Source organism: Rhinolophus hipposideros (assembly GCF_964194185.1).
Source record: "Rhinolophus hipposideros genome assembly, chromosome: 8".
NCBI classification, from domain to species: Eukaryota; Metazoa; Chordata; class Mammalia; order Chiroptera; family Rhinolophidae; genus Rhinolophus; species Rhinolophus hipposideros.
In genome coordinates this window covers 27,037,658-27,065,257 of record NC_138054.1, presented here as the reverse complement: position 1 = coordinate 27,065,257, position 27,600 = coordinate 27,037,658, and the positions used below count along the sequence as shown (strand labels likewise).

The following is a 27,600-nucleotide window of genomic DNA, read 5'->3' as shown; positions in this document are numbered from 1 at the left end:
AACATTTTACCTTAGATATTAATATTATAATTGTACCTTGATATACTAGGAAGAGAAGGTTTTGGTATAAAACCAAACTCTTTAAGGTCCACACTTTGAGATTTATTCATTTGCATCTGTTAATTAAAGAAAACACACATACACACAAGGTCAGCTACCAATTTTACATCAATGTCTTTTAACAAATGAGCCAAACAGTAGAATTCCTGCCAGTACACAGTTCAAAAAACAGTTGATTATGAGAAACCCAGGTTAGTTCTCAACTCAAATCTCCTTCTCAAGCCCTTTTTAATGTTGAGATTCTTCAGGGTTTTTGACTCATCTTTCTTCTCTTCTCACTCTACACATTCTCAAAGACCTCATTTATTTCCATGACTTCAACTATCATCTACATGTGAATGACTCTCAAATCTATATTTCTAACTCAGTTATCTCTCCTGATTTTCAAACAGTTATATCGAACTATGAGCTCTATGAGGACTGGGATTAAACCTGTCTTATTCATCACTGTATCTTAGCACCTATTACAGTGGTTGGCATATTCTTGATGCTCAATGACTATGGGAGGAAAGAAAAAAATAATATGGCATAAATATAGAAGGAAGGAAGGAAAGAAGAAAGGAAGGAAGGGAAAACTTGAGCTGCTGAAAACTATCTCAGAGAAGACGGTAGTCATTTCAAACTGCATGCCTCTCCCTGTTTCCCAATATTCCCTTTGTTTTTGGCCTCATGACTTAGAATCTTCATTCTCATACAAGTCCTAGAAAAGAAACAGCCACTCTGCCATTTTCTTGGCTCTCTTCTGTGGCCTCATTAACTGCCCTGGACATGATGACGTAGGCTTAGCTAAGTCTGCTAGGCACTAGCATCACTTGGAAGGGAGGCTCTTGCTCAGTGCTCATCTTGGTGCACAGACAGAGCCAGGAAACGGCAAGAGTGTCTAGGCTACACATCCTTCTCCATTTCCCTCTTCTCTCGGCTAATGAGGAATGGGGCTGTATAACTATGTCGCCAAAGTGGATTTACAGATTGATTTTAAGAACTACAATACCTTTTCCTTTAGAAACAGTATTATGGATAATGATCATGTTCCTAGTCAAGCCCTCAATAAACTCTACAGTACACTGTGGATACCTACCTAATTGATACATAAAATAAAGGAATATTTATATACAGTTAATTACAGAACAAGAGGAAATTGTTATTAAAACTAACCTTGAGACGTTTAACTGGAGGAAGAGAAGAAACAGCATTCCTGTTTCTTAAATCAGACAAATATGAAGAAATTGTTGGCTCTTTCATTTCTGACTTCTGTGCAACTCCAGTTTTACCTACGAAAAGAAATCCTAGAGTCTTTAGGTTCAACTTTAGGCATTGTTCATATAAAGCCAAATTTCTTCAAAGTTTCTAAACTAATATTTACTTTTTTTATGTTGTCCACAATAGAAAGAAAATTATTTGTTATAAGCTGCATAATATAAATATCACACATAGATAATTAGGATATCATTACTATTTATCAAAGAACTTTCAATTTTTAAAACCTGAAATAAACTTGTTTTATGGAACTCACAGCAGTCATGTCCACACGTATGCTTATTTTTACAGTGATGATTACATTCTCGGTTCCCAGGTTTTTTGCAGGCAGTCATTCCTAAGTTAGAAAAGAAAAATAAAGCTATTTTTACTACACCTATTATTATAAATTAATATAATTAATTTTTATCCATTTTTTCTTACAGTACAAAAAGATTGATTTTTTTCACACTTCTTCCAATATTAACCCATTTAATATTTAACTTTAAAAAAGATATTTCTGATAACAGTTAATTCCTGCCCCACTATTAGCCCCATTGCTTTTCAGGAGCATAAAGCCTCCTATAAGCTTTTCTTAACTTCTCTGGTATAAGTAGAGCCAAATATTGCAGAATATCAGTAACTCTTGTCCTGAATGAGGTAAGAATGAGGGTGGAGTTTTGAAATTTTTCTGCTGCTTTATACTTAAGCCTGAAGAACCTGGAAAGAAGCAAACCACGGAGCACTTTGATGGCATCACTGACAGCTGCTATAGCATTGATAGGACACCATATATATTTAATAAATGTTAGAAATGGGTGCTTCAGGGGTGTAAGGATTTGCTATACAAACTCACAGAAAGGAGAAATCGCTTCTAGCTTGATCCCCCCAAGCTGGAATTAATATATCTAAACATGTAGTTTGTTCTTCATTTATTAAATGTTAAGTATGCTTTTTCTTGATCTTAGCTCTCACTAGTAACAAGGGGGAAGGGAGAGATATTTGAACTGGTCCTTGAGGGACAGACAGGATCTGGACATGAGAAGTGGACTAAGAGAAGATGTTCCAGGTAAAGGCAACAAATTACAGATTGTAGAAATGGAAATCAGTTTATTTTTGCTGGAGCATAGATTTTTGAGTGAAATAGAAGTGTTGTACATAGTGAAGAGCTCTGAAAACCTTCACAACCTTTCTTGGTCTTTTACTCTTCATTTTCAGTGCTGTTGCTCAATCAACCTTTTTCAAGGCACATCTAGACAATAATAATACTGTATGTGTTTAATACCCTGGGTAAATGGATAATGCTGCCCACCATATGAGGCAACTGACTAGAGATCGTGAAGGCTGCCGGTCAGTGTATTGGGTACTGATAAAGTAATAAAACATCCCCGGCAGCTGGAAGCTGACAGCTGAACCACAGTGTTCACAACTGAACATACACAACTCTGTAAGACTATACACAATACTCAGATAAGGCAGTCTGTGACTATAACAGAAGACAGAGATAAGACTAAGGTACAATTATTTCTGAAACTAGAAACAAGAACACTCAAGAACCACAAAAATAACTAAACATCCCCCTCTTCTGGCTAACACAAATGATTACTATTTCTTTAATCCTCCCGTCTCCAAGATATGCCAAAATACCCAACACTCCACTTTCTGAGAGCACCCAATCCAGAATTAACCTCTGCTTCCTCTAAACTCTGCATAAGATGAAACCCTAAAATAAGCTCCTCCCAACTCCAAGATGACTCACAGTTCTGCCAGTGCTGTGCTCTCCTTTGCTGCAGCAAGTTAAAAAATACCTAACTTTCCTCAAATACAGGTGTGCTCCCAGTGGTCTTTGGCTAAAAGGTTTTGACATCATACTTTGTAAGGTGTGCCGTGGCTTACTGGTTGAGAAGTTTTGCTGCAGTTCATGATCTCATCCCTCACTTAGTTACCTGATTTCCTTGAATTCCGTCCGACCATGCTATGAATTATTCTATACCATTGCTTAATTAATCCTCCTACAAGTTCAACTCTGATCAGATCATTTGCCCACTTACAAACGTTACTTTCTGCTGTCAACATAATTAACTCCATATTTGATGTCCTTCACAGTATGTAGCCTCCTTTTCTAGCACCAGTATTATCCTCATGTCCATCAAAACACATTCACTTGCCATTATTCAAATAGTCCCAAGCCTTTCTATTCCTTTTGATGTTACCTCTTGTCTAAGAAGACCCTCACTTCTTTGTCTATCAGAAGCCTATCAACTTTCGAGGACAACTCAAATAGCACCTCCATTGTGGAGATCTATTTTGATCATCCCATCTGGAAGTAATTTCTCTCTCCTTTGTGCCCCTATGACATTTTCTTTGTCCCTCTCCACTTACTGTATGCTGCCTTGTACTTACTGTATATACATGAAAAACAGCGGGGAAGTATAAGGCACCCTAAACTAGAGTTAAAACACATGACTTCTAATATGGGCTCTTACACGTAAAACACAGATTAAAAATAATACCTATTTTATTTACCTCACAGAGATGAAAATATAAAATTATGTGAAGGCATTTTAAATTAAATGATAAACTAATATATTAGTGCATATGTTATCTCTATTATTACATTAATTAAAGATTATGCAAGTAATTATAAAATTAAAATTGTTCTGAGTACTCTGAGGAGAGGTGCACAATGAATGCTATGTGAGAAGAGAAGTAACTGTCCTGGTCAGGAATCTCTCAGAAGACCTCCCTAAGGAAGTGAAATTGGGCTGAGGACTGAAGAAAGAGTGGGAGTTAACAAGGCCTAGAGATAAGAAAAAGGGTGTTTCAGGCAGAAGGGATAGCACGTGCAGAAGTTCTAGGACAAGGGAAAGCATAGCACACTGAGAAACAAGTGGACAAGATGAGACTGTAGTGGTAGACAGGTCAGTCAGCCTATGTTTGTAGGGTAACAGCTCTACCCTGGCACCTCGGCAACTGCATGTCTCCACACATGCCCTGTAGGCAAGGCTCAGCTATTACCAGAACGCCCTTTGATTCTCCTTGGGACATGTCAAGACAGGTCGTCTTGTAAGAAGTTAAAGGCCATTTCTCCTCTGCCTCCTTAGCTTGTAGGAGGTTCCTTATCTTGCATGAGGCTGTCTCCTGGTTCCAGTAAGTATAGGACTTTTCACCTCGTCCCTTTCAGGTACAACTGCTTAATTGCAGCCTTTTGAGAGTTGACTCTTCAAAAACAAAGCAACCCACCATTTGTGTCATCTGGCCACTCCAGTTCAGTGTCATTTTATGGGATTAGGGATGCAAGCAGCTGATACCATGCTGATCTTGTTTTGTCCTCTGTAAGTAATAAACTGTCTAAATTCATTTGGGTCTCTTGTGTCTTTACCAGTCAATTCTAGAGAGGTGAGGCAAGACTTTGTAGGAGCTGCCCTGCTGCTTGGGGACTGACTGACCATGTGACAGTATGGAACCCTGTAGGGGATGTTAATGATTTGGATTTCTTTTCTTTTTTTCTTTTTTTTTTTTTAAGAGAGTAGTTTCTCTTTATTGTGGTACTGGACAAGGAGAGGGAACTGGAGGAACAGGTGATGGCCAGTCCCAGCCTCCCTCCACTGGGGCCTGGCACCAGAGATCGGAGAACAGGGATTCAATCTCTCGCCAGGGAACGCGAGTCCGGCAGAGGGCACCAGAATGGGGGATCATGAGAGAGTGGGGAGAGTCTTTAAATAGAGGGGGAGTATTTAAAGGGTATGAAGAGGGTAAAAACGCCTGTGCTCTAGCGCACCATATATTCCTTGCGCTTATTGAGCCGAATTTGGCAGAAAGAGAAGCCTCCAAGGAGGAGGTAAAGGCTCGCAGCAATGAAGCAGTTGTAGCTCACTTGCTCGTCAAGGTTGTATATGCTCTGGGGACCATTCTCAAAATCTTTCTCCGTGATGGGGACGTCCTCAATTAGCACAGCGGAATGGATGTTGAAAAAGATTCCGAGCATTATCAACATGATCACTCCCCAAGCGCTCAGGACCATGCCGCAGGCGGCCAACTTGGGCCCACAGCACAGAAGCGACACCATGAAGGGAGTCGGGAATGGTTTAGCTATGCGCCGCGTGGAAGGCGGTGAGAGGAAGCCCGGGATGGGCCGCATGGGGAAAAGCCTGATTTGCATTTCTTATTCTAAGAGTTATGGGGAGCCACGGAAATGTTTTTGTTTGTTTTTTAAAAAGAGGGGACATAATTGAATTTTCATTTTGAAAATATCAGTCAGTGGAGTCTATTAAAGAGAATGGATCTGAGAGAGGACAGAGTGGGTGCAAGAAAAGTAGCTAAGAAGTGACTGCAGTCGGTTAAGCAAGAAAATGAAAGTAACTCAGTCTAAGTGGTGGTAGTAGTAGGTAGAGTCAAAGGCAATGGACTGATTTGAGAGATATGTAGAAGGTAAAAATGGATTTTATGAAGAATCAAGTGGAGTGCTTTCTTGGGCAGCATATTGTTTCTCTGCCTTCCTTTTAGTATAGTAATATCTACCTTAAGTTCATTCAATATTTCAAAGATAAAGACAAATATATACGGAAGCACTTCACCCATTTATTAATTCCCCCTCATTGATACCTCCTTTCTTGAACCCTCCATCCTCCTCCTAATGCAATCTAGGCCTGTGCTATAGTTTTCATCCTGGAACTTTCTTTCGTTAAGCTCCTAATCCATGATTCCTGATTCTTGACTTTTTCTTTTTTTGTTAACTGCTTTGTTTTATTGTGCTCATCCTTAAATTGCCTGTGAGAGTTCAGTTTTCTGAATCTTCGAATGTATTAAGATGTCTTTATTTTACTTTCACACTTAATAGTTTGGCTGGGTATAGATCACAGGGTTGAAAAATCATTTTCCCCAAGATTTTTAAGTTCATTGTCTCCCAGCATCCAGTGTTGCTGATAAAAATACTAACACAACTTTGATTTTTGTTTCTTAGAAGCATTTATGATTTTCTCTTTATCCATGATGTTCTGAAAAGTTGCAATTATTCCTCCTTTGTAGATCTCTCATTCATTCTAATTAGCACTAAGTAAACCTTTTTTTTTTTTTTTAATTTCATTGGGGAAAAGTGCGTTTCTCCAGGGCCCATCAGCTCCAAGTCGTTGTCCTTCAATTCAGCTGTGGAGGGCGGCCCCAAGTTCAGTCGCCACTTTCAATCTTTAGTTGCAGGGGGCACAGCCCACCATCCAATGTGGAATCCAACCGGCAACCCAATTGTTCAGAGTTTGTGCTCTAACCAACTGAGCCATCTGGCCGCTCCCTAAGTAAGCGTTTTTGATGTGCAGATGTATGTCTTACTTCAAGTCTAGATAATTTTCTCAAATCACTTCTTCTGATTTGTTCCTTTTGTCTTTCTGGAACACTTATTAGTCACTATCAGGCTCCTAGATTGGCCCCTTTGTCTCTTTTATTTTCTCCTTGCCTTTTGCTTTCATTTAGATTGTATTGAATTTATTTTCTGGCCTTCTAGATAAGCTATTTTTTTTTCCAATCATAGTTTTTACTTCCTTCTACTTGCTCTCACTCTTTAATCTCTCTTTTTTTATGCCATCCTATTCTGTTTTATGGTTTTACTTTAAACTTTAATTTTTCTGAGGTTACTAATTAGTTTATATTATATCTTATTACATTCCTGAATTATCCCATTGCTCCTTCATCCACATTCTGTTTGCTTATTTTGGGCTTTCTTTCACATGTTCTAGATTTTCTTCAAATGTCTCTTCATCCTTGGTTAGACAACCAAAGCAGTCCAATTCTATCTCCATTTAACAAATGAGAAAATTGATTCATACAGAGGTTAAGTAACATGTTCAAGACTGTGCAAATAGTAAATAGCAAATTTGAGATTCTAATTCAGGTAGTCTAATTCCAAAGCCTGTTCTCTCAAACCACCCTCCCTCCCTTGCTACACTAGCTGCCTAATTTTCCCCAAATAATGCATTTAATTTACTTAGGAAAGGAATCTACTATTTTCGGGTGGCAAGACTAGGAGGAAATGCCTTGCAGGTTGTTGTTTTGCAATAAGGAATAAGGAGTTGCTTTCTCCTTTAATCCAAGGACTTCCAATAAATGTATTTCTACAGATCACCACAAGATGGTGCACAATGACTATACACATTTGTTCCTAGTGCTGAAAACTAATAAGGATCTGGGACTCTAATTTTAAAGATTCTGGGGACTTCCAAAAATTTCAAGGCAGAGTTAGCAAGCTTTGTCAGGAATGAGGACTGTGTACAAGTTTGTTTACAGAATATTAACATATGGATATTACCAAAGTGACAAAAACTTTTCACTACATTTCTGTTGAAATGGCACTTAGAAAATATTAAGTGCTCTCCCACCCCCCCCACTCCACCCCTACATCCTGCAAATTGTCTGAATCTGTCTTATTAACAAGTATAAGCTTACATAGATTCGTAATTGGAAAAATAACGTTCTCAGAGAAAATTGACCTAAGTAAGCTGTACTCTCAGGTATATTTTAAAGTTAACAGATTCCATACTTCATCACTTTCATAACCCAAAATGCATACATTTTCATATACTAATTTACATATAATGTGTTTTTTAAAGTCCCTAGTTACAAGTATTTAGAGTAAAACAAATATATTACTGTCAACTAGAAATGTATTTAAGGAAAATATTTAAAATTAGGTTAATGGAATCAATAATGGCTGGTGGAACAAGGGTCAGTTGCTTGAAAAAAACCTGAAAATAGCAGGCATCTCTGACACACTTAGCCTCATATCTTAATTGTGAATTCAAATGATTTCGTTTGTGCATAAGCTGCTGAAGTTAATATTGCTAAAAGAATACTACTTTGACTTCTGCAGTTTCTAATTTATGTTAAGCATAGATTTACGCACTTTATATTTTTACTTTTTAAATGAGAGAGCATCTCTGTTTAATTTTTTTGTCAAATATGATTTTGTTATTTATTTGTCAAGAAAAGAATCACACTGAAGTCCTTGACTTTGCAATCTAATGCACGTATACACCAAAGAGCATAAAGAAAAGCAGACTGCCTTTTGACTAGTATTTAAATGTGCACACTTCCAAAGTGCCTGGGCACTGGTTTTATCCTTGCATTCTTCAAGTACATTAAATTTTCATACTCTGAATGGCATAGCAAATGCAAATGAGTTTATTAATGTCAAATCAATTTTATTAAAATTAAAGCCCATACTTCTCATTGAGAATGCATTTAAAGGATCAGAAGTTTAAATGCCTAAACCTCATATATTAAGAGGTAATTGGCCTGAAAAAATTTAATTTTTTTACAACTAAAAAAGTATATTGTTCACATTACCATACCTTAAACATAGTAAAAATATTTTTCCTTAAATTCTACAAAAATTTTACCTCTTGGACTATAACTATATATGAGAAAACTGCTGTTAATAGAATGTTTTCAGAGTTGTAGAAAGCATAGAAAGAATTTTTAATTATATACACTTAGGTGCATACTTTTGTTTTCATATATGGTCCTACAATTTGACAACATACAATAGTAAAATATTTGTTGAACTTGCAACCACATTTGGAAACAATTGTTTAGCAACTATAGTCCTTGAACTAAGTATCAGTTTGTATCATTTAATAATACGGTCTGACAAGAGGTCAGAAAAACTAAAATTTGGATTGATTTGATAAAGCCCAAATTTCGTTGTCACAACCTTAGTAAGGTAAATATGACCTCTTCATTGTGTCTGTTACTGAGAAAGAAAATGAAGACAGTGTGTGTATATTATGTTTCAAGGTATACTTGTGTATTATGATGGGGATATATGAAATTTGCATATAAGAACTGAATTATACAATTGAGCTATTAATAAGATTTGGGATGGTTATGTATATTATGTATGAGAAGGGTGTGTATATGTGTGTAATAAAACATTATCTGTCTGATAGAAAGCATCTTTTATCTGTTTTCCACAGGGTTGTGCTGAATATGTGGGGAAATTTTGCCCTTATAAAAGGCTCATACTAGTAGGAAGTATAGAAAACATTTCAATTTTTTACTACCGTTGCAAGCAACAGAAACAATTCAAGCTATTTTTAAAAACAGCTTAGATTTTTTTTTAATGTATTAAAACAAAGTACATGAACACAGATATCTCACAAAATCCAAAAGCTGTAATGCAGCTAGGTAGGCATCAGGAGGAACTGAAACCAAGAATTGGAAAGTCATCAGCACCCTAGCTCTGGCATTCTCATCTTTGTTGCTCTCCGTACCTCTGCTTTACACTTCTCGTCCACTGTGCAGCTATATATGATTCTTTCTGCCCATGGTAAAGGATGGCTATCTGACAGCTCAGAGATTATATTATTTTAGTGCAGTCCTAATTCTAAATTGTCCTTCTTTAACTGAGGTATTTCCTTCCTTTTGGGAATTTGGCTTTGGGACTGAATGAAAGAAGGTCACTTGGTCCTGATAATTTTGCTGCCAGAAAAATAGTGGCCAAATGGAGACCTGAGAATGTAGTGTAAATAAGACAAACATAGCCTACTTCTGTGATTTGGAAGTCAGTTCTAAGGAAAAGAGGATGATTGAAAACGAGGCAGAAACCCTTCTTTGTTTTTTATATCCAAACATATACAACCATGAGATTTTTTTTTCCTTCAGAAAAAAAAAAAGGAAATGGAAAGTACTTCCTTCAAAAATAAGATGTAGCATTATAACATCAACAATGCTAACATTTAGAAAGCACTTCATTAGTTTACAAAACAATTTCACATATACTTTTTTCATTTGCTTATTAACACAACCATTTAAGTAGGTATTCCTCCAATTTCATTCAACAGATACTTACTGAGGACCTACAACGTACCTCTTTCAAGATATGTTTCGGAAACAGAATGATAGGACATGTTGTCATACTGAATATGGGATAAGGGAAATGGAATAGTCGGGAATGATTCCTAGGTTACAGTATTGAGTAACTTGGTAGATGAACAGATGACAGTACCACTAACTGAAATGAAGACTGGGAAAGAAATAAGTACACTAGATGTAAGATGCAGAAAGGCAGAAGAGATCACAAGTTCAGATGTGGATATGTTGAAATAAAGGTATTCATTCAGTAGACCTCTTGATATATCGGTGGCATTTAAGATCACCTAGGAAAATAATGTAGACAGAAAAAGGGAGGCCTGGGACTGAGTCTTAGGTAACTCTACCATTTAGAAGTTGGAGATAGAAAGTGTAAGGAAAATATAATGAAAAACGTAGTCTTTGAGAAAGAAGGCAAGTCAAGGAAGAGTAGTCATGGAAACGTTTCTCTGTTTGCTTATTAACCACAATTTAAGCAAGTATTTTAAGAACAGGCTTAAGATAAAAACAAAAAACGTTTATCAGTGGTGTTGAATGCAGCTAAGAAATACTGTTATCCTCATTTTACAGATTTGAAAACTAAAGCTCAGAGAAAGTGTAATTTGCAAAGATCACAACAGGCAGTACCTATCAGAGCCAAGATATGTGTAGTAAAACCCACATTTCTGACTCAAATTATTTCTTTTTATTTACTTATATATAAATATAGAAAAGTACACACTCGTACATATATGTACAGCACAATGAATTCTCACCTGCATAATCAACACCTAGATCATGTAACAGAGAATTATCAGCATCCCTAAAAGTCAATCTTATGCCCCCTTTCAGGCACCACTGCCAAAAGTATCCCTTATCCTGGCTTTCAATAGCATACATTAGTATATTGGTTTTCTAGGGCTGCCATGACAAAGTACCACAACCTGCATGGTTTAAAACAACAGAAATGTATTCTTTTATGGTTCTGAAGTCTAGAAGACTGAAATCAAGCTGCTGGCACAAACATACTCCCTCTGAAACCTCTAGGGGAGGATCCTGCCTTACCTCTTCCAGCTTCTGATAGCTCTACAAGTTCCTTAGCTTGTGACAACATAACTCCAATTTCTGCCTCTCTCTTTGCATAACTGCTTTTCTCTGGATCTGTATCTTTATATAGAGTTCTCCTCTCTGAATCTGTGTATCTTTTCTCTTCTTATAAGGACACCAGTTATATTGAATTAGAGTGGATTCTCATTTTAACTTGACTACATCTGCAAAGACCCTCTTTCCAAATAAGGTTACATTCACAGGTATCAGGAATTAGAATGTCAATGTATGTTTTGGGGGGACACAATTCAATCCATAATAATATTACCTATTTTTATAATTTATATAAATGGAATCACACAGTATTATCCTTTTTGTGTCTGACTTATTTTGCTTAGCATTATGTTAGTGAAATCCATTCATATTGTGTGTAGCTATAGGTCATTCATTCTCATTGTTCTATATTAGGAGTTGCCAAGTTATGGTCCATGGGCCAGCCACCTATTTTTGTAAATAAAATTTTATTAGAACACAGCCATGCTCATTCACCTATATATTATCTATGGCTGCTTTTGAGTTACAGAGACAGAGTTGTGTAATTGCAAAGGAGACCATGTGGTCTGTACACCTAAAATATGTGGCCCTTTAAGAAATAGTTTGCCAACCCTGTAGAATTCTGTTGGGTCGTTATACACAATTTATTTGTCCACTGAACTGATGATGACTATTTTGCTGGTTTCTAGTTTAGGGCTAATATGATAGTAGCACTATGAAAATTCCAAAATATGTCTTTTGGTGAACACATATTCACACTTCTGTCAGGTATATACCCAGAAGGGGAATTGCTGGCTTATAGAATATGCATATGTTAAACTTTAGTAAATATTGCTGGTTTTCCACGGAAGTTGCACCAATTTATGTTTCACATTAGTGACTGAGATTAATGGCTGTTACACAGCCTCAGCAATACTTGGCATTTTCTTTTCCATTTATGTCCTTTCAGTAGAGTGATTTCATTATAAGTTAATTTTTATTAAATATCCTTTGATATGTTCTTGATTGTTTGGATATCCTCTACTTTGAAGTGTCTGTTCAATCTTGTGCTCATTTTTCTAATAACTTATCTTTTTCTTACAGACACAGTTCTTTACATATCATGTATAATAGTTATTTGCTAGTGTATTAGTTTGCTAAGGCTGCCATAACAAAGTACCACAGATTAAGTGGCTTAAACAACAGAAATTTATTTTCTCACAATTCTAGAGGCTACAGTTCCAAGATCCAGGTGTCAACAGGGTTGTTTTTTTTCCTTGGCTTATAGATGGTAATCTCTCCCTGTGTCTTCACATGGTCTTCCCTCTGTGTGTGTTTGTGACCTAATTTACTCTTCTTAAAAGGATACCAGTCATATTGGATTAGGACCGACCCTAATTACCTCATTTTATTTCATTTTTTTAATTGGGGAATAGTGTGTTTTTCCAGGACCCATCAGCTCCAAGTCAAGTTGTTGTTTTCAATCTAGTTGTGGAGGGCGCAGCTCACTGGCCCTATGTGGGAATCGAACCAGCAACCTTGGTGTATGAGCACTGCACTCCAACCAACTGAGCCAAACGGCCGCACTAATTACCTCATTTTAACTCAACTAACTCCTGCCAGACTCTATATCCAAATACCGTCACATTTTAGGTACTGGAGGTTAGGACTTCAACATATGGACACAATTCAACCCATAACAGCCAGGTACATGTATTGTAATTTTTTTCTCACACTCTGTGGTTGTCTTTCTTTCTCTTAATGGTGTCTGTTAATGAACAGAAGTTTTTAATTTTAACATTGTCAAATACATCAAATGTTTTTATTAGAACTTTTGTGTCCGTTTAAGTAATCTATTCCAAGGTCTTGAAGATCTGTTTTTATTCCTAAAGGTTTTATTGTTTTCCTTTCACGTTTAAATCAACCATATATTCGGCAATAAGTTTTGTGTAGGTTATGACAACAGGGTCGAGATACTGTGTTTTTACTATGGACATCCGCTTGATCCAGCACCATTTTTAAAAAACACCATTCTTTCTTCACTGCATGATACTATCACTTTTGTCATGACACTGATTTTGTCATGAATCAGTGACTATATATCTAAAGGTCCATTTCAGAACTCTAATCTATTTCATTGGTTAATGTATCTATCCTATGCCTACCTCACATTCTCTTACTATCTCCTGTTTAATAACAGATCCTGATATCTAGTAAAGTAAGTTGTCCAGTTATGTTTTCTTTTTTCAAGTTTATCTTGACTACTCTTGTTCTTTTGAATTTTTGCATGAATTTATAATCAGTGTATTGTTTCAGGGGGAAAAAAAACCCTGCTGGGAGTGGGATTGCATTGAATCTAAAGATTAATTTGGGGAGAATTGACATCTTTATAGTATTGAATCTTTTAATCCTTAGAATGGTATATCAATTAATTATGTTTCCCTTAATTTCCTTGCAATAATGATTTTTAGTTTTCATGTAGTGGTATTAAATATCTGTTGCTACTATATAACTAGGTATTTGAAATTTCTGATGCCATTGTAAGGTATTTTTTAAATTATGATTTCTATCTCTTTTTTTGTTGGCATATAATAATTGATATTTAAATTGAAATATAATTCATACCATAAAATCCACCTTTTTAAAGTATACTATGTTTTTAGTATATTCCCAGGATTGTACAACCATCACTATACTCCAATTCCAGAACACTGTCATCACCACAAAAAGAAATCATGTACCTATTAGAAGTTACTCCTCATTTCTTTCTATCTCTGGCCCCTGGCAACCAATAATCTATACACTCCCTCATATCCATATATTTGCTTTAATGCAAACTAGGAGCAAATATAGCTATTTACCTTTATTGGGTCCTGTTACAGTCGATCTATCTGAATGTTTAGAATGGGAAATCTCTGTTTCTAATTTTTTTCGTATAATAATTTGATTTCCAAACTTCTTGGGTCCTAAGTAAAAGACTGTAAATTTCCGCTGAATATCAAGTCCAACTGGAAAGAGGAAAAAAGTATACAAGTCCTTATTGAAATAATATAAATTCATACATGACACCATTTATTTGTTTTTATATCGCTTATATTTTTATACCTTTTCGAACTAAAAGAGCTAGTAAGTCCAGGAAATAAAAATGCAAAGAAAAAAGTTTAAAAATGAAAGTTTATGCGTTATCATAGAAATCAATGTTTCCAGAATAATTGAAATTTAACTATCTTGGAAAATAAAATACCTATAAATGAACAGATAAAATTTTAATTTTGTTATCCTAGTCCATGCTCTTTTACATATCTAAATGCATGAAATTTCCTTTAAATGATTCATATTATTTTTACCCAATGTCATATTATATTTACCCAATATCATTTACTCATATTATTGTCCTGTTTCAGCAAAATTTTTAAGTGGTACATTCTTTGCGTTCACATCTTTATCACTTCAGGGAACTTACCATATTCAGAACTAATTAGATTTATGCTAAGATCTTCAGATTTAAGAGCTCTCTTCACATCAATCTTTTTAGCCCAATTGCCAGCTTTTAGCAAAACAGAATCCCTGAAAGAGTAATATATCATTTAATAAATTATCTAAACACTAAATGAAATAGTATATTAATATTTAAGAGCTGATTGATCCTAAAATAGGTCCTATCTGGTAGTAAACTGAAGTCAGTACTGAAAACTACTTTCCTTAGACTCTTAGAAGAGGAAATGGAGTGTCAGTGGAAGTACTACAACCATAATTTTCTTAACTACACATTGACCCAACAGGTGATTGCAAGTTGCATTGACTCATTGCAGGCCTACCTGAATATATAGTTGCTATCAATAACCCATGAGCTTGCCTTTAAATCACTACCACTTTAAAATAGCTATACATAAAATTGTATGACTTTGTGAGAACTTCAATAGTATCTTTAAAATTGATATAAAATAATTTGTATCTAATAACATCACAAACAAATCAACAAACAATTTTGTGATTGAATTTATATTAGTCTCATGTAGTCAGGACTGTCATTAGATTTAGTTGTCACAGAAAATAAAGATTTGTACAATAATATATTCTCTGTAAGTATGCCGTGGCTAGTTGCAGGAGTAGTTACCAGTGAAAGGGGTATCCTATCAATCACTGCATTCCCTTTAGGAACCTTGCATGAGATATTTTAGGAAGGTATCTTCTAGTACACTGGCAACAATTAGGAGATTCCCATTTCAGAGTCACTGCCATTCCTGAATTTACAAGTACATACAGTAATATGGTTAAAAGCATAGGCTCTGGAGTCAGAATGCTTGGGTTCAAATCTAGATTTTAAACTACCTATATGACCTTAAACAAACTGATTAAATACTCTTGGTCTAAATTTCTTCCTGTATAACAAGTAAATAATAATAGCACCTATCTCTTATGATGGACGATTAAACAATTAAATACCTGGAACCTACTAAGTGCTCAAAAAATATTAACTATAGCTATAACTGACATACTTGGAGCTTGCTTATGATATCCTAGGGAAAAAATAATAGTACTTGCAGGAAAGCTGAAGTGAAAATTATACAATGTCATGCTAAAGAACTAGGTATAAGGGAAGTACCACCTTTATATACTTGATTTGGTTTGACTGGATCCTACAATGGAGCTATAGTAGTTTGTTAGATTTAAATTTGGAAATAGAAGATATATTTTGAAGTGAGTGGAAGGAAGATTACAATCAAAGAGTAGTAAGGTCATGGATAACTGGAAATAAGAAAGTCCAGCAGCTCCTCCTAACGGTCATCTATTCACTTGTTTGAAACCATGGTGATAGATTTTATACTTTGATCATTAGAGTACTAAATATAACAATCTAAAATGACAATGTAACCCAATGTTAATATCTTTAATAGACAAATAGAGAAACTATCCCATTATAGTGTCAGGAAAATGGAATTTAATTAATCCCACAGTGATTATATTACATTTTTTCTCAGTGGAATTTACCTTTTTACAGTATATGTTTAAAAATAAAATCAAATAGAAATTTTACACTTACGTAATTTTGTGCTTAAAAACCAGTTGATTATCTGCATCACCTATGATTAAGGTAACATAGTGAGAATCTGGTGCTGTTCTTTTAGTTTGCAGCTGTTCAAAGTTTCTTAATGTAATGGTCACTAATATTTCTGCCATGGTATCATTATATCTTGCAATCTTTAAAAAAGGATAGGCATAAAGAGTGTTAAAAATAACCTTACTACTCATACTCAGATCCAAGTCAGCTATGGATTGCATTATTCCTGAAACAACAATCAAATTATCTAAAAAAACCCAGAAAATATTTACCTGTTCCACTTCAAGTTCATATTTTGGAAGATACATCACTGTTTCTTTTATCTGAGTTCCAAAAGGGGGATGTCTATTTAAAATCTAAAAACATTTATATCATTATATTCTTACCACAACACTAAAGTTCTTTTAGTAAAATATTTTCTAGAGTCAATAGTTTTAATAATGCTTATTACTTAAAACAATTTAAAATACTTATGACTATGAGGAGAAAAATAATTTTTAATAGAAATAAAGACAGAAAAGTTAAACTTTAGGGGTGTACAAACTTTTTTCAACGTTTTTTACCAAGGGCCATATGCGGTAAAATACACAAACAGCCGGGCCACTCACTTGAGGTGAAGTATGTATTGCCTCACCTGGTTTATTTAAGTAAACTAAATATATTTTTGGAATTTGCTGCGGGCCAATTAACAATGGACTGCAAACCGCAGCTGGCCCACCGGCCGCAGTTTTGACACCCCTGCTTTAGAGTTTAGATAGAATACAGGTAACAACAGGAATAAGTGAATATTAAATACCAATTCCAGTTCCCTTGCATCTGTTTCTTCTATTTTTTTAAAGGAAGTCAAACCTGCATTTACCATTGCATTTGACAATGTTATACCTGTGGAAAAGTAATCAAATAGCAGTTTTTAAACAATCCATTTTAAACTAAGTCTATACTTAAATGTTTACATTAGGAAAAAAATTGTTACAGATCGAGACTAATAACAAATTTTTTGAAAGTTTTTAAAAGTTTTCAGTTGGATTAATTGGACTGTGACATTATTCAATTGTTCATATTTTCTTTTTCAAACTAAAACACGCATTTGATTGATAAAAGAACGAGGAACTCTTTGGTTCACATGAAGACTCAACCCTTAGTTTTATCATATGTCATCCATACAGCGAGCAGCAAGAAACACTGTTATACTCATGTTTAAAAAAAGACGACATGATTCAGGAATGGGAATATTGCTTCATGAAGCTATGGCATATTGACTATATCTTTCTTAAGAGTTTTCTCTGTTTCTGTACCTAAATCAGAGATTTTTACTTTTCTGCCTGAAATTTCCAATGCCTTTCCATTGCATTTAGAATAAAAGGGTAATTTCCTTACTGTGGCCAAACTCCCTTATCTATATGACTTGACCGCAGCCTACCTCACCCATCTAATTTCCTACCATTTTCTTCTTGCTAAATACTCTCCAGCTACACTGCTTTAATTTTGTTCCTTAAATATATCAAGTTCACTTATATCTTTGGACTTTTTTTTCTTTATGCTTTAAGAAACTGAAATCTAAAATTCTTACACTCATATAAATGAATTTAACCAAATCCCAAAATAGAAGATATTGTCAGAAGTATAAAAGTCCAAAATATTAACACATATATTACTGGTGATGATATGACACTCCTATTTCCTTACTCATATCTTTATTCTTTCTTGGGAATTTCTCTTACTCATTCTTTGTTTTAAAATAATTTTTCATTTTTCAATTATAATTAACATACAATATTATATCAGTTTCAGGTGTATAACATAGTGATTAGACATTTATGTAACTTACAAAATGATCACCTTAAGTCTAGTACCCATCTGACACCATACAGTTATATTATTGACTATATATTCTCTATGCTGTACTTTATATCCCCGTCACTGTTTTTATAACTAGCAATTTGTATTTAATCCTTTTCCCTTTTTTGACCCAGGCCCCAACCCCCTCCTATCTGGCAAGCATCAAACTGTTCTCTGTATCTGAGTTTGTTTTGTTGGTTTGTTTATTTGGTTTTAGATTCCATGTATAAGTGAAATCATATGGTATTTGCCTTTCTCTGTCTGACTTACTTCCATTAGCACAATACCCTCCAGGTCCATCCATGTTGTCACAAATGGCAAGATTTCCTTCCTTTTCATGTATAATATTCCATTGAATGTATGTATCACATCTTTAACCATTTATCTATTAATGGACACTTAGGCTGCTTCCATATCTTGGCTATTGTAAATAATGCTGCAATGAATATAGGGATGCGTATGCTTTTTGAATTAGTGTTTGGGATTTCTTTGTTTAAACATCCAGAAGTGAAATTGACTCTCGTTACATACAGCCTTTGTTTTAAAATCTATTTTGTCTGATACAAGTATTGCTACTTCAGATTACTTGTTGTTTCTATTTGCACGAAATATCTTTTTCCATCCCTTTACTTTCAGACTGCATCTTTTGATGTGAAGTGAGACTCTTGTAAGAATCATATGTATGGGATTTGTTTTCTTCTCCATTCATCCACCCTATATATTTTGATTGAAGCATTTAATTGATAGGTATGTAGCCAAAATCGCCATTTTGTTATATTTTTATTGTTTCCTCTTCTTAAAAAAGTCCCTTTAACATTTGTTGTAAAAGTGGTTTGGTGGTAATGAACACCTTTAGCTTTTTCTTGTTTAGGAAGTTCTTTATCTGTCCTATTCTAAATGATAGTCTTGCTGGATAGAGTAATCTTGGTTGTAGGTCCTTACCTTTCATCACTTTGAATATTTTATGCCAATCCCTTCAGGCCTGCAAAGTTTCTGTTGAGAAATCAGCTGACAGTATTATGGGAGCTCCCTTGTAGGTAACTAACAGCTTTTCTCTTGCTACTTTTAAGATTCTCTCTTTGTCTTTAGCCTTTGGCATTTTAATTATGATGTGTCTTGGTATGGACCTCTCAGTTAATCTTGTCTGGGACTCTCTGAGCTTCCTCAACTTGCATATCAATTTTTTTCACCAGGTTAGGGAAGTTTTCCATCATTATTTCTTCAAATAGGTTTCCAATTCCTTCTACTCTCTCCTCCCTGTCTGGTACCCCTCTGATGCAAATACTGGTATGCTTGATGTTGTCCCAGAGGCCCTTAAACTATCCTCATTTTTAATTTTTTTTCCCTTTTGCTGTTGATTGGGTGTTTATCTCATCTTGAAAATCACTGATTCAGTCCCCTGCTTCATCTAATCTACTGTTGATTCTCTCTAATGTAGTCTTTATTTCAATTATTATATTCTTTTTAATTATTGTATTCTTTTTATGGTTTCTATCTCCACTTTCATGTTTCTTATCTCTTTGTTGAAATTCTCACTTAATTATCTACTCTTCTCCTAAGTTAATTAATCATTCTTATAACCAGTGTTTTGAGCTCTGCAGCTGGTAGAATGTTTGTCTCCATTTTGTTTAGCCCTTTTTCTGGAGTGTTGTTCTGTTCTTTCATTTGGGACGTTTCTTTGTCTCCTCATTTGCCTTCCTGTGTTTATTTCTATGTATTAGGTAGGACTGCTGTATGTCTGGTCTTGGTAGAGAGGCCTTATATAGTAGGTCTCCTGTGGGGCCAGGTGGCACAGTTTCCCTGGTCACCTGAGTAGGGTGCTCCAGGTGTGTCCCTTGTATGGGCTGTGTGTGCTCTTCTGTTGTAGTTGAGCCTTGACTGATGTTGGCATGTCAACAGGATGGATTGACCCTCAGGCTGATTGGCTATGAGGAATGGCAGTGAATATAGCAGATGAGCTGTTGTGCAGGGGCTGACCCTATCACGTAGGATTCACTTTAGTTGGGTTCTGGTGCCTGTGGAGTCTGTTCTTTGGCTGTTTCATTTGTGGAGGAGATTGGGTAGTATTCTAGTGTGGTCTGAAGCTGGCCACCAAAAGTGTTGTTTCTGGGGCTTCTTGGAAGGGACTCTGGTGCAGGCCAAGGTCTGTTGCTGCCTGTGCCTGGCCTGGGGCCACCTGGTATAAGCTACAAAGTGATCTGCTGAAGATTTCTACTTCTGCTAGGCTTGGAGGCACCTGAGAGAGGCTAAGCTGTAAACCAAGGTTAGTTGCTACTAGTGCTGGTCTTGGAGCCATTTAGCAAGAGGTTACCAGGCATGCCAAGGCCAGCAACAGTTTGTTTGGGGTTTCTGAACCTTTAAGATTTTAGAAAGGTCTGCAGCATGAGCAGAAACTGGCCATTTGTATGGAAGAGCCTCTGAAAGAGGCTTGGGTGGGCCTGTAAGTTGTGTGGGATGGGGTCTTGGAATCACCAAGGTGGGGTGAACAGTTAGCTAGGTTGATAGAGACTCAGACTTGGAGACTGCCTGTGCCTGCAGGCTCTGTAGGGGAGGATTCAAAAATGAACAATGGCATCTGCCAGCACTCTGTCTGGGAGAAAAGTGCACCTCCAGCCCTTGCCTTGAAGCCAGACAACTCAGTTCCTCCCTGTATGTCCCTACTGCTTTTTGAGCTGCTGCCCCAGTCTAGAACACAGAGTGAGGGAGTCCATCAGCAAGTAAATCCATGCATGGGCCCTTTACTGGGACTGCAGCTACCCTCTGTCTCACTTAGCCACAATCCCTGATGGTTTTGACAGTTAGAAGTTATGAGGATTTCTCTTCCTGGCATTGGAATCCTGAGCTGAGAGCCCGGTGTGGGGCTCACTCCTCAGTGGGGAACCTCTGCAGCTGAGATATCCCTTCCGTTTCTTGACCACCACACCATAGGTGTGGGGCGAGCCCATTCCATATCTCCACTCTTCAGACCAGTCTTGACGTAGCTTTTTCTTATCCTTAGTTATAGGACTTCTACTCATCTAGCCTTCAGGCAGTTCTCAATGATGGTTGTTCTGTAGTTTAGTTGTAATTTTGATGTGGTCATAGGAGGAGGTAAGTACAGCCTCTTACTCATTCTTAGCATTCATAATTCATCCTAGTATTCACAATTCCTTAATGTTTATTTCCATTTTCCTCCAAAACTTCTCCTGAATTTTAATTTTTTAGTTTACCAACATTGTTGAAAATCAATATGTTCTTTTATTTCTTTCCTGGTGCTTTATAAAAACTTAGATTTGCATTTTTGTTTAGATACTCTCACTTTTCTATTACATTAATTTTTCTGGACAATATTTGCTTCTTTTTGTTCAGCTGTACTGATTAAATGTGAAAAATATGTTACTGTTTGGCAATTTGGAAGGTACAGAATTCAACTAATGTCCAGATTGACAATATTCTAGAAAGTCAGAAAGACTGGCTTTTTCAAAAATAATAAAAATCATTTAATCAAGTATCAAATTTTTCTGTAAATTCATGTTTCCTAAATGTTGTATGGAACCTTCTTCATGATTGAGAACTCCTGTCTTTGTGGGATGGGTGTGGCACTTGGTTTGCCAGAACTTCTGTAGGAAGGTAAGCCTTTACATCAGGAATCTCTCCTTTACTTTGACCTTACTTTCATCAGCCAATCCCAACCTTCACTCCAGCTCCCAGGACTGGCCAGCCCTCTGCAACCCATTGATATCAAACTTCAAGAAAATAAAGTAGGAGATCTTTGTTCTAAGGAATAAGAAGACAATCCCTAATGACCCCTTATATGATTTTTTTAATGTCTTCAAGATGCATGTAAACTCATAAAGCTAACAAGACTGTCAGCCATAGGATAACAACTCTTTTTTTAGAGTTCTGGCTATCAAAGAAGGAGTAGAGTCACAAAGCCAAAGGCACCAAACTGGAAAAACCTAGAAAGCTTTCTTCATACCCCAGTCTTTGTAAATGTCACCCTCTAGAGTTTTTCAGTTCACATCCTGAACTAGATCCCAATAGATGGGAAATAATCTTTTGTCTGCAAAATCTCTATGAAGATTAATAATAATATCATACTGTTATTGAAAAAATTAAAAGTTAAGATATAAACAAGTGACATAATTCTCTGTAATGAATTAGGAATGGCCAGGACTGTTAGCTCTGTACCTTGTCATTGAGATCAAAACAGACATAAAAGTGGAAGAGAGAGCAACACAGTTACCTAATTGCTAAAACAAAATTTCACTCTTGGTTTTAAAAGAAATTTAAAAATAAGAGCATTAAGTTTTATTAGGTTTCCCAACTGATTTCAAAGGGAATCCTTTAAGCCGGAGTAAATAAAAATCAGATTTTCAAGCCAAGTAAAATACAGTGCCTCATTTAGGCCTACAAACATGGTTTTTCCTTAAAGGTCTATAATCATCTTAGAATAATTTTCCTAACAGTGAAATACAAAATAAATTGCAGATATCAACAAACTGCCTGCCTGTATTTAGTACTTACCAATTTTTTCCAGCTGTTTGGATACATGCAGAGAGTTTTCCCAAAGTTTACATTTAAAACATTTAGCTAAAATCAAACTGTTCAATAGTACAGCAAACTTCTTGTCTTGAAGAGCCACAAAATCTGCCAACCCTAAAAAAAAAAGTTTCCAATATTAAATCTAGTGTACTAGTTTACTGAAAAAATATTGAAAATCCATTAATAATGTAACATACATCTTGTAATTCGTGAGCCACTTCTGAAAATCTTCGAGGTATCTTGTGTCAAAGCAAAGTCTTGTATGGGAATGCATCCTAGCTGAGCCTGAATAAGACTGGGGGAAATATGAAATTTCATTATTTTCTTTTAAAATTTCTTAACTCACAGTATTTGACATCACTGACTAAAGTATCTCTCTTAAAATTCTTCTCTGCCTTGGTTTCTGTGACACTACATGATTCTATATCTTATATCATTATTGTTGCAAATAACTACTGACTTCTTCCCAATTGCCAAAAGTTCAATTCTCATTTCTCTACTCTTCTTTATTCACCTCTTTTCTCTCAAAAATGTCATTTCTTCTCAACAGTTTCATTACAATATCTAGGTTGATAAATTTCAAATGCTCACAGGGCACTCTCTTAGACAGTTTCTTTAATCTCAACACATCTAACATTTTTGTCATATTCTTCTCCAATATAGTTCTGTCCTTGGACTTTATATAAGTATTATAGAAAAACAATACAATTTGTATAATGAACAAATGTTTATTAAGTGCCTATGAGTAACAAGCATAGTGTTAGGTACTGAGGATTCTATTCAACATATGAAGGTTGGTAGTATATTAATTGATTATTAGAAATTAGCAGTTTCTTTGCTACAAAATTTAAGGGGTAGGTGATAAAAGGGGAGAAAAGGAGCCATCCACTGTGCCTACTATATCCCAGGTTCTTTGCTACCTATTTCTCCTGTTTACTTATATAGCCAGATGCTGATATATAAATCAAGCTATGGAACTAAAATTATTAGATTGTCTTACATTATTCTCTTGGGGGGGTCTCTTGGTAGATCAAAAAAAGTCAGATGTACAGAGAGAACGGGTAGGATAGTTATATTTCAGTTTTGTTTTAGCAAATGATATGTGAAAACAGAAAGAAGCAACCAACTCACTTCTTAGAATGGGTACATATAGCTAAAACTACAGACTACTTGTTTTGGCTCGTAAAAATTATTTTATATCATATATTAAGAAATGGTTCTAAAGTTACATGGTTTATTAACCAAGAAAAACTGATGGAAAAGTGTGGGTGGAGTGCTTTCAAGTGCTGGATAAATAAAACTCCTTGTGAAACTATCCTGGAATGTACAAATGCAGAGTATATACAAAATTGCTAGAGTGAAAAATAAGACTTTTGGTGTATTTATATTTAACAGCAATATGTCTATTAGTAAATGGAACACTTTTTCAACATAATTTCCTGTCAAAAACCTTATTACAAGAAGCAGTTAACAAAACAGGAATGGGAAGGAGAACAGGGATTTATTCCAATAGGTACAGAACCTTGGCAGGGCTGTCTGTCTCTCTTCATCAGATAAAAGCTAGCCTGAGCTTGTTCTTAGTAGAAACAGAAGTTTCACAATTTCAGGTGAGGTGGCAGAGATACCACCAACTATTCTGCCCCCAACTATTGGGGGCAAAATTGCATGGTAGTTAAGTAATGAATAAATCAGGGTTATTGTAAGGATTAAATAATGTACTGATTCAGTATAGATTATAGTGGCTTAAATATAAATGGTTTCTTTCCTTTTTTTTTTAAACTTTTATTTATTTTTTAAGTGTGTTTTTCCAGGATCATCAGGTCCAAGTCCAGTAGTTGTTTCAATCTAATTGTGGAGGGTGCAGCTCACAGTGGCCCATGTGGGGATCAAACTGGCAACCTTGTTAAGAGCACCACACTCTAACCAACTGAGCTAACCGGCCGCCCCACATGGTTTATTTTCTTATGTAAAAGTATGCCAGAGTTAGAAAGTCCCGGGTTTGGTATGGTGGTCTTATAAACAACCAGAGACACAGGATCCTCCTACATTTTTACTCTGCATGTATGGCTTCCATTCTTAGGCTATCTCATGGTCTAAGATGGCTGGTGGGGCTCCAACTATTACACATTCACTCCATGCAGCATGTTGGAGAAAGGTGAGGGTCTGGGGATGAGAAATGATGCCCTGTTTACCATGTAAGTCCATTTCCTTTAAGCAGTCTTCTAGGAAGACTAACACAACATTTCTGCTGACATCTCATTAACTGGACAAATCTTAGTCACAGGGTCACATCTACTTACAAAGTTGACTGGGAAATATAATTTTTGTCCTGTGTAGGTAAGAACAGATACCAGAACAGTCAGCTAGCAGTTTCTGCCATAAGTATGTAAAGAATCTAATGTAGTGCCTGAAATACAGCAAATATTCAAGAAATGGTTATTACTGATTATTGTTATCATTGGTTGAGACATTTAAGACCTGTTCTGATACCAGAACTTCCTGAAAGCCTTCTGTATCCTGGCTAACTTAGTAAAGGAAGGTTTGTTCAGAATAGGTGTGTGTATAGAAAGAGTAGAAATCCTTCAAATGAAGAGAAGGTAAAGGTGTACTATGAAACTGTACAACTCTCTCTTGAGAACACTTTTATCCTGAAAACACTTATTCTGCCAAACATAAAATGAGAATGCCCAAAGAATAAACTGAAAGATCAAGATGGCACATGAAGCCTTCTATATACTTACTCCTCTTCAAATTCCATAAAATGATGGACATACACGTATGTGTGTTATGTGTATATGTCTCCATCTATAAAACTATAGGAAAGCAAGAGTATACCATTGAGGGCCAGAAAACTGAATGTTAGAAATCAGATATATGAAAGAAGGTCAAATCTATGAGAAAAACAAAGTTGGAAGAGACTATCCATAACACATGTAGAAGAATCAATAGATCAAGGTACTCAACAATTCACTGGAATGCTGTGTTCTGCCACTCTCTCTCATTTGTGGAAAACATTAAGCATTAAGCAGTATATGTATCCATCTATAAAACTATAGGAAAGCAAGAGAGTATACCATTGAGGGCTCTTAAGTTGTGATAGCTATTAAGAGGTTAAGGCAGGGAATGTAGGCACTGAGGCCAGAGAGGTAGGGTAGTGCTTCAAGTAAGGCACCAAACCCCTAAGAAGGATAGGAAGACTTAATTCTTAGATTACAAGGTATTTCCACACTTTCATGACAACAGATCCAACTACTTCTCTACAATAATCAGAGACAGTAAGTAACAAAATAAGCAAGCAAAAAGATATTCACAAACACAAAAATAAACAATGAAGAATTGCCTAATATTTGAGAAAAAAATACCACTATAAAAAAAAAAGACACAGTATTAAAAAAAAAGCTAACAATTGAGGAAACAGCTAGTAGTGCACAGAAAAAGAGTTTCAAAATAAGTATAACTGATTTACATAATTAATATTTTCAGAGAAGTTGGAAATATCATGTACATTTTAGAAAGTGAAATAGAGATTCTGTAAAATAAAAACTGTATCACTGAAAAAAAACTCAGTAAAGTTGAAGAGCAAATTAGTAAGATGGATGATTAAGCTAAGGTATTCTCCTAAAAGCCAATAAAAAAGAAGAAAGAGATAAAAAATATTGAGAAAGTGTAAAATGTGGAGGAGAGAGTCAGAAGTTCCAACATTCATCTAGTAGGAGTGCCAGAAGGGAAAACAGAGTAGAAATAATTAAGTTAAATTATAGAAGACAATTTCCCAGAGCTGATGAAAGATACAAGTCTCGATATTAAGAGGGTCCCCAGAGTACCGTGCAAAAAGTAAGAATAAGGACACACACCTAGACCTTCATGGTGAAATTTCCTAACATAAAGAAAAATTATTTTAATATTCCAAGGAGGAAACAAAAAGTTATTAATAAAGGACTGAAAACAGACTGAATCACCAAGAATAGATGCAAGAAGAACAGTATCAAATATTAACCAAAGAAGAGGTTCAGGCTATAATAAAGAATAAAAGGCATTTATCTGAGCAAAAGGATTGCAATCTGAGAGATACAGATTTAGGTAGCAACACAAATTGCACTCTGGAGAAAAGAAAGGCAGCGTTTATAAAGGCAAAACCCTCACAACTGAATTATTTCATGCATATGAAGGATTGCTGACTAGTTTAACAGGGATTGGTTAGTTCTAATATGCCAACGAAGGAAGCAAAAACTACCAAGGAAAGAAGTCTGTATGTGTCCATGAAGGAGTTGTTCCAGGATATTTATGGCCATCAGGATGTTTATGGCTAAGCCTTGAGCTGAGTTCAGCAGCAGTGTTAGCAATCTTATAGCGTCTCTAAGAACTGAGGCACAAGATGTGTAGAGGCCTCACTCCCTTAAGGCTCCTGACTTTATTGTAAGTGACTCCCTTAGCAATGTTTATTCCATTTTATTTTCTCCATTATCACAAAGAAAGTACTGAAGAATGATTTAGCCAAACTCATTCAAAGATGAGGGGCGAAATATATTTCAGGCTTACAAAGACTCAGATAATTCCTTCAGAGAAGGAATCCAGAAGATTCCAGAAGAAAAACTATGGATCTAAGGAAAAGGAAGGCAGAGATTCTAAAAAGCAGAAAGTAAGCAAAGAAATCAGTGAAAAAATTTTAGGTTAAGCCTGTAATTTTAATGCACAGTAAAATATTTTAAAATTAACAATCTGGAACTAAAATCCCAGATGATCTGAACACGGGAGAGAGTAAGAGGCAAGAGAGGAGTGAAAATGTGATAAGCTCTTGGTCTCATATGAAGAAGTTTTTTAAAATGTTAATTTTCTGTACAGGCATACCTCCTTTTATTACGCTTAACAGATGTTGCATTTTTTTACAAATTGAAGGTAAGACCCTCCATCAGCAAAAAAGATTACAACTAGCTGAAGGCTCAGATAATGGTTAGCATTTT

General features: G+C 35.6%; 2 protein-coding genes across 2 annotated transcripts in view; both read right to left on the bottom strand.

Annotated features, from left to right (window-relative positions):
* HFM1 (helicase for meiosis 1) overlaps positions 1-27,600 on the bottom strand; it is a 108,239-nt gene that overhangs the window by 16,056 nt on the left and 64,583 nt on the right. Inside the window, exons 23-32 of the mRNA XM_081057708.1 lie at positions 22,837-22,934; positions 22,622-22,753; positions 17,073-17,158; positions 16,549-16,632; positions 16,259-16,416; positions 14,678-14,781; positions 14,076-14,222; positions 1,574-1,654; positions 1,216-1,331; positions 37-116 (exon numbers count right to left, since the gene is read on the bottom strand). Coding sequence (XP_080913834.1) covers positions 37-116; positions 1,216-1,331; positions 1,574-1,654; positions 14,076-14,222; positions 14,678-14,781; positions 16,259-16,416; positions 16,549-16,632; positions 17,073-17,158; positions 22,622-22,753; positions 22,837-22,934 — 1,086 coding nt within the window. The remainder of the gene's footprint in view (positions 1-36; positions 117-1,215; positions 1,332-1,573; positions 1,655-14,075; positions 14,223-14,677; positions 14,782-16,258; positions 16,417-16,548; positions 16,633-17,072; positions 17,159-22,621; positions 22,754-22,836; positions 22,935-27,600) is intronic.
* On the bottom strand, positions 5,069-5,441 carry LOC308501381 (ribonuclease kappa-like; the record flags this gene model as incomplete). Its single annotated transcript, XM_081057707.1, has 1 exon — positions 5,069-5,441. Exon 1 carries the CDS (start codon positions 5,435-5,437, stop codon positions 5,069-5,071), a length of 369 nt encoding a protein of 122 aa, XP_080913833.1. The 5' UTR covers positions 5,438-5,441.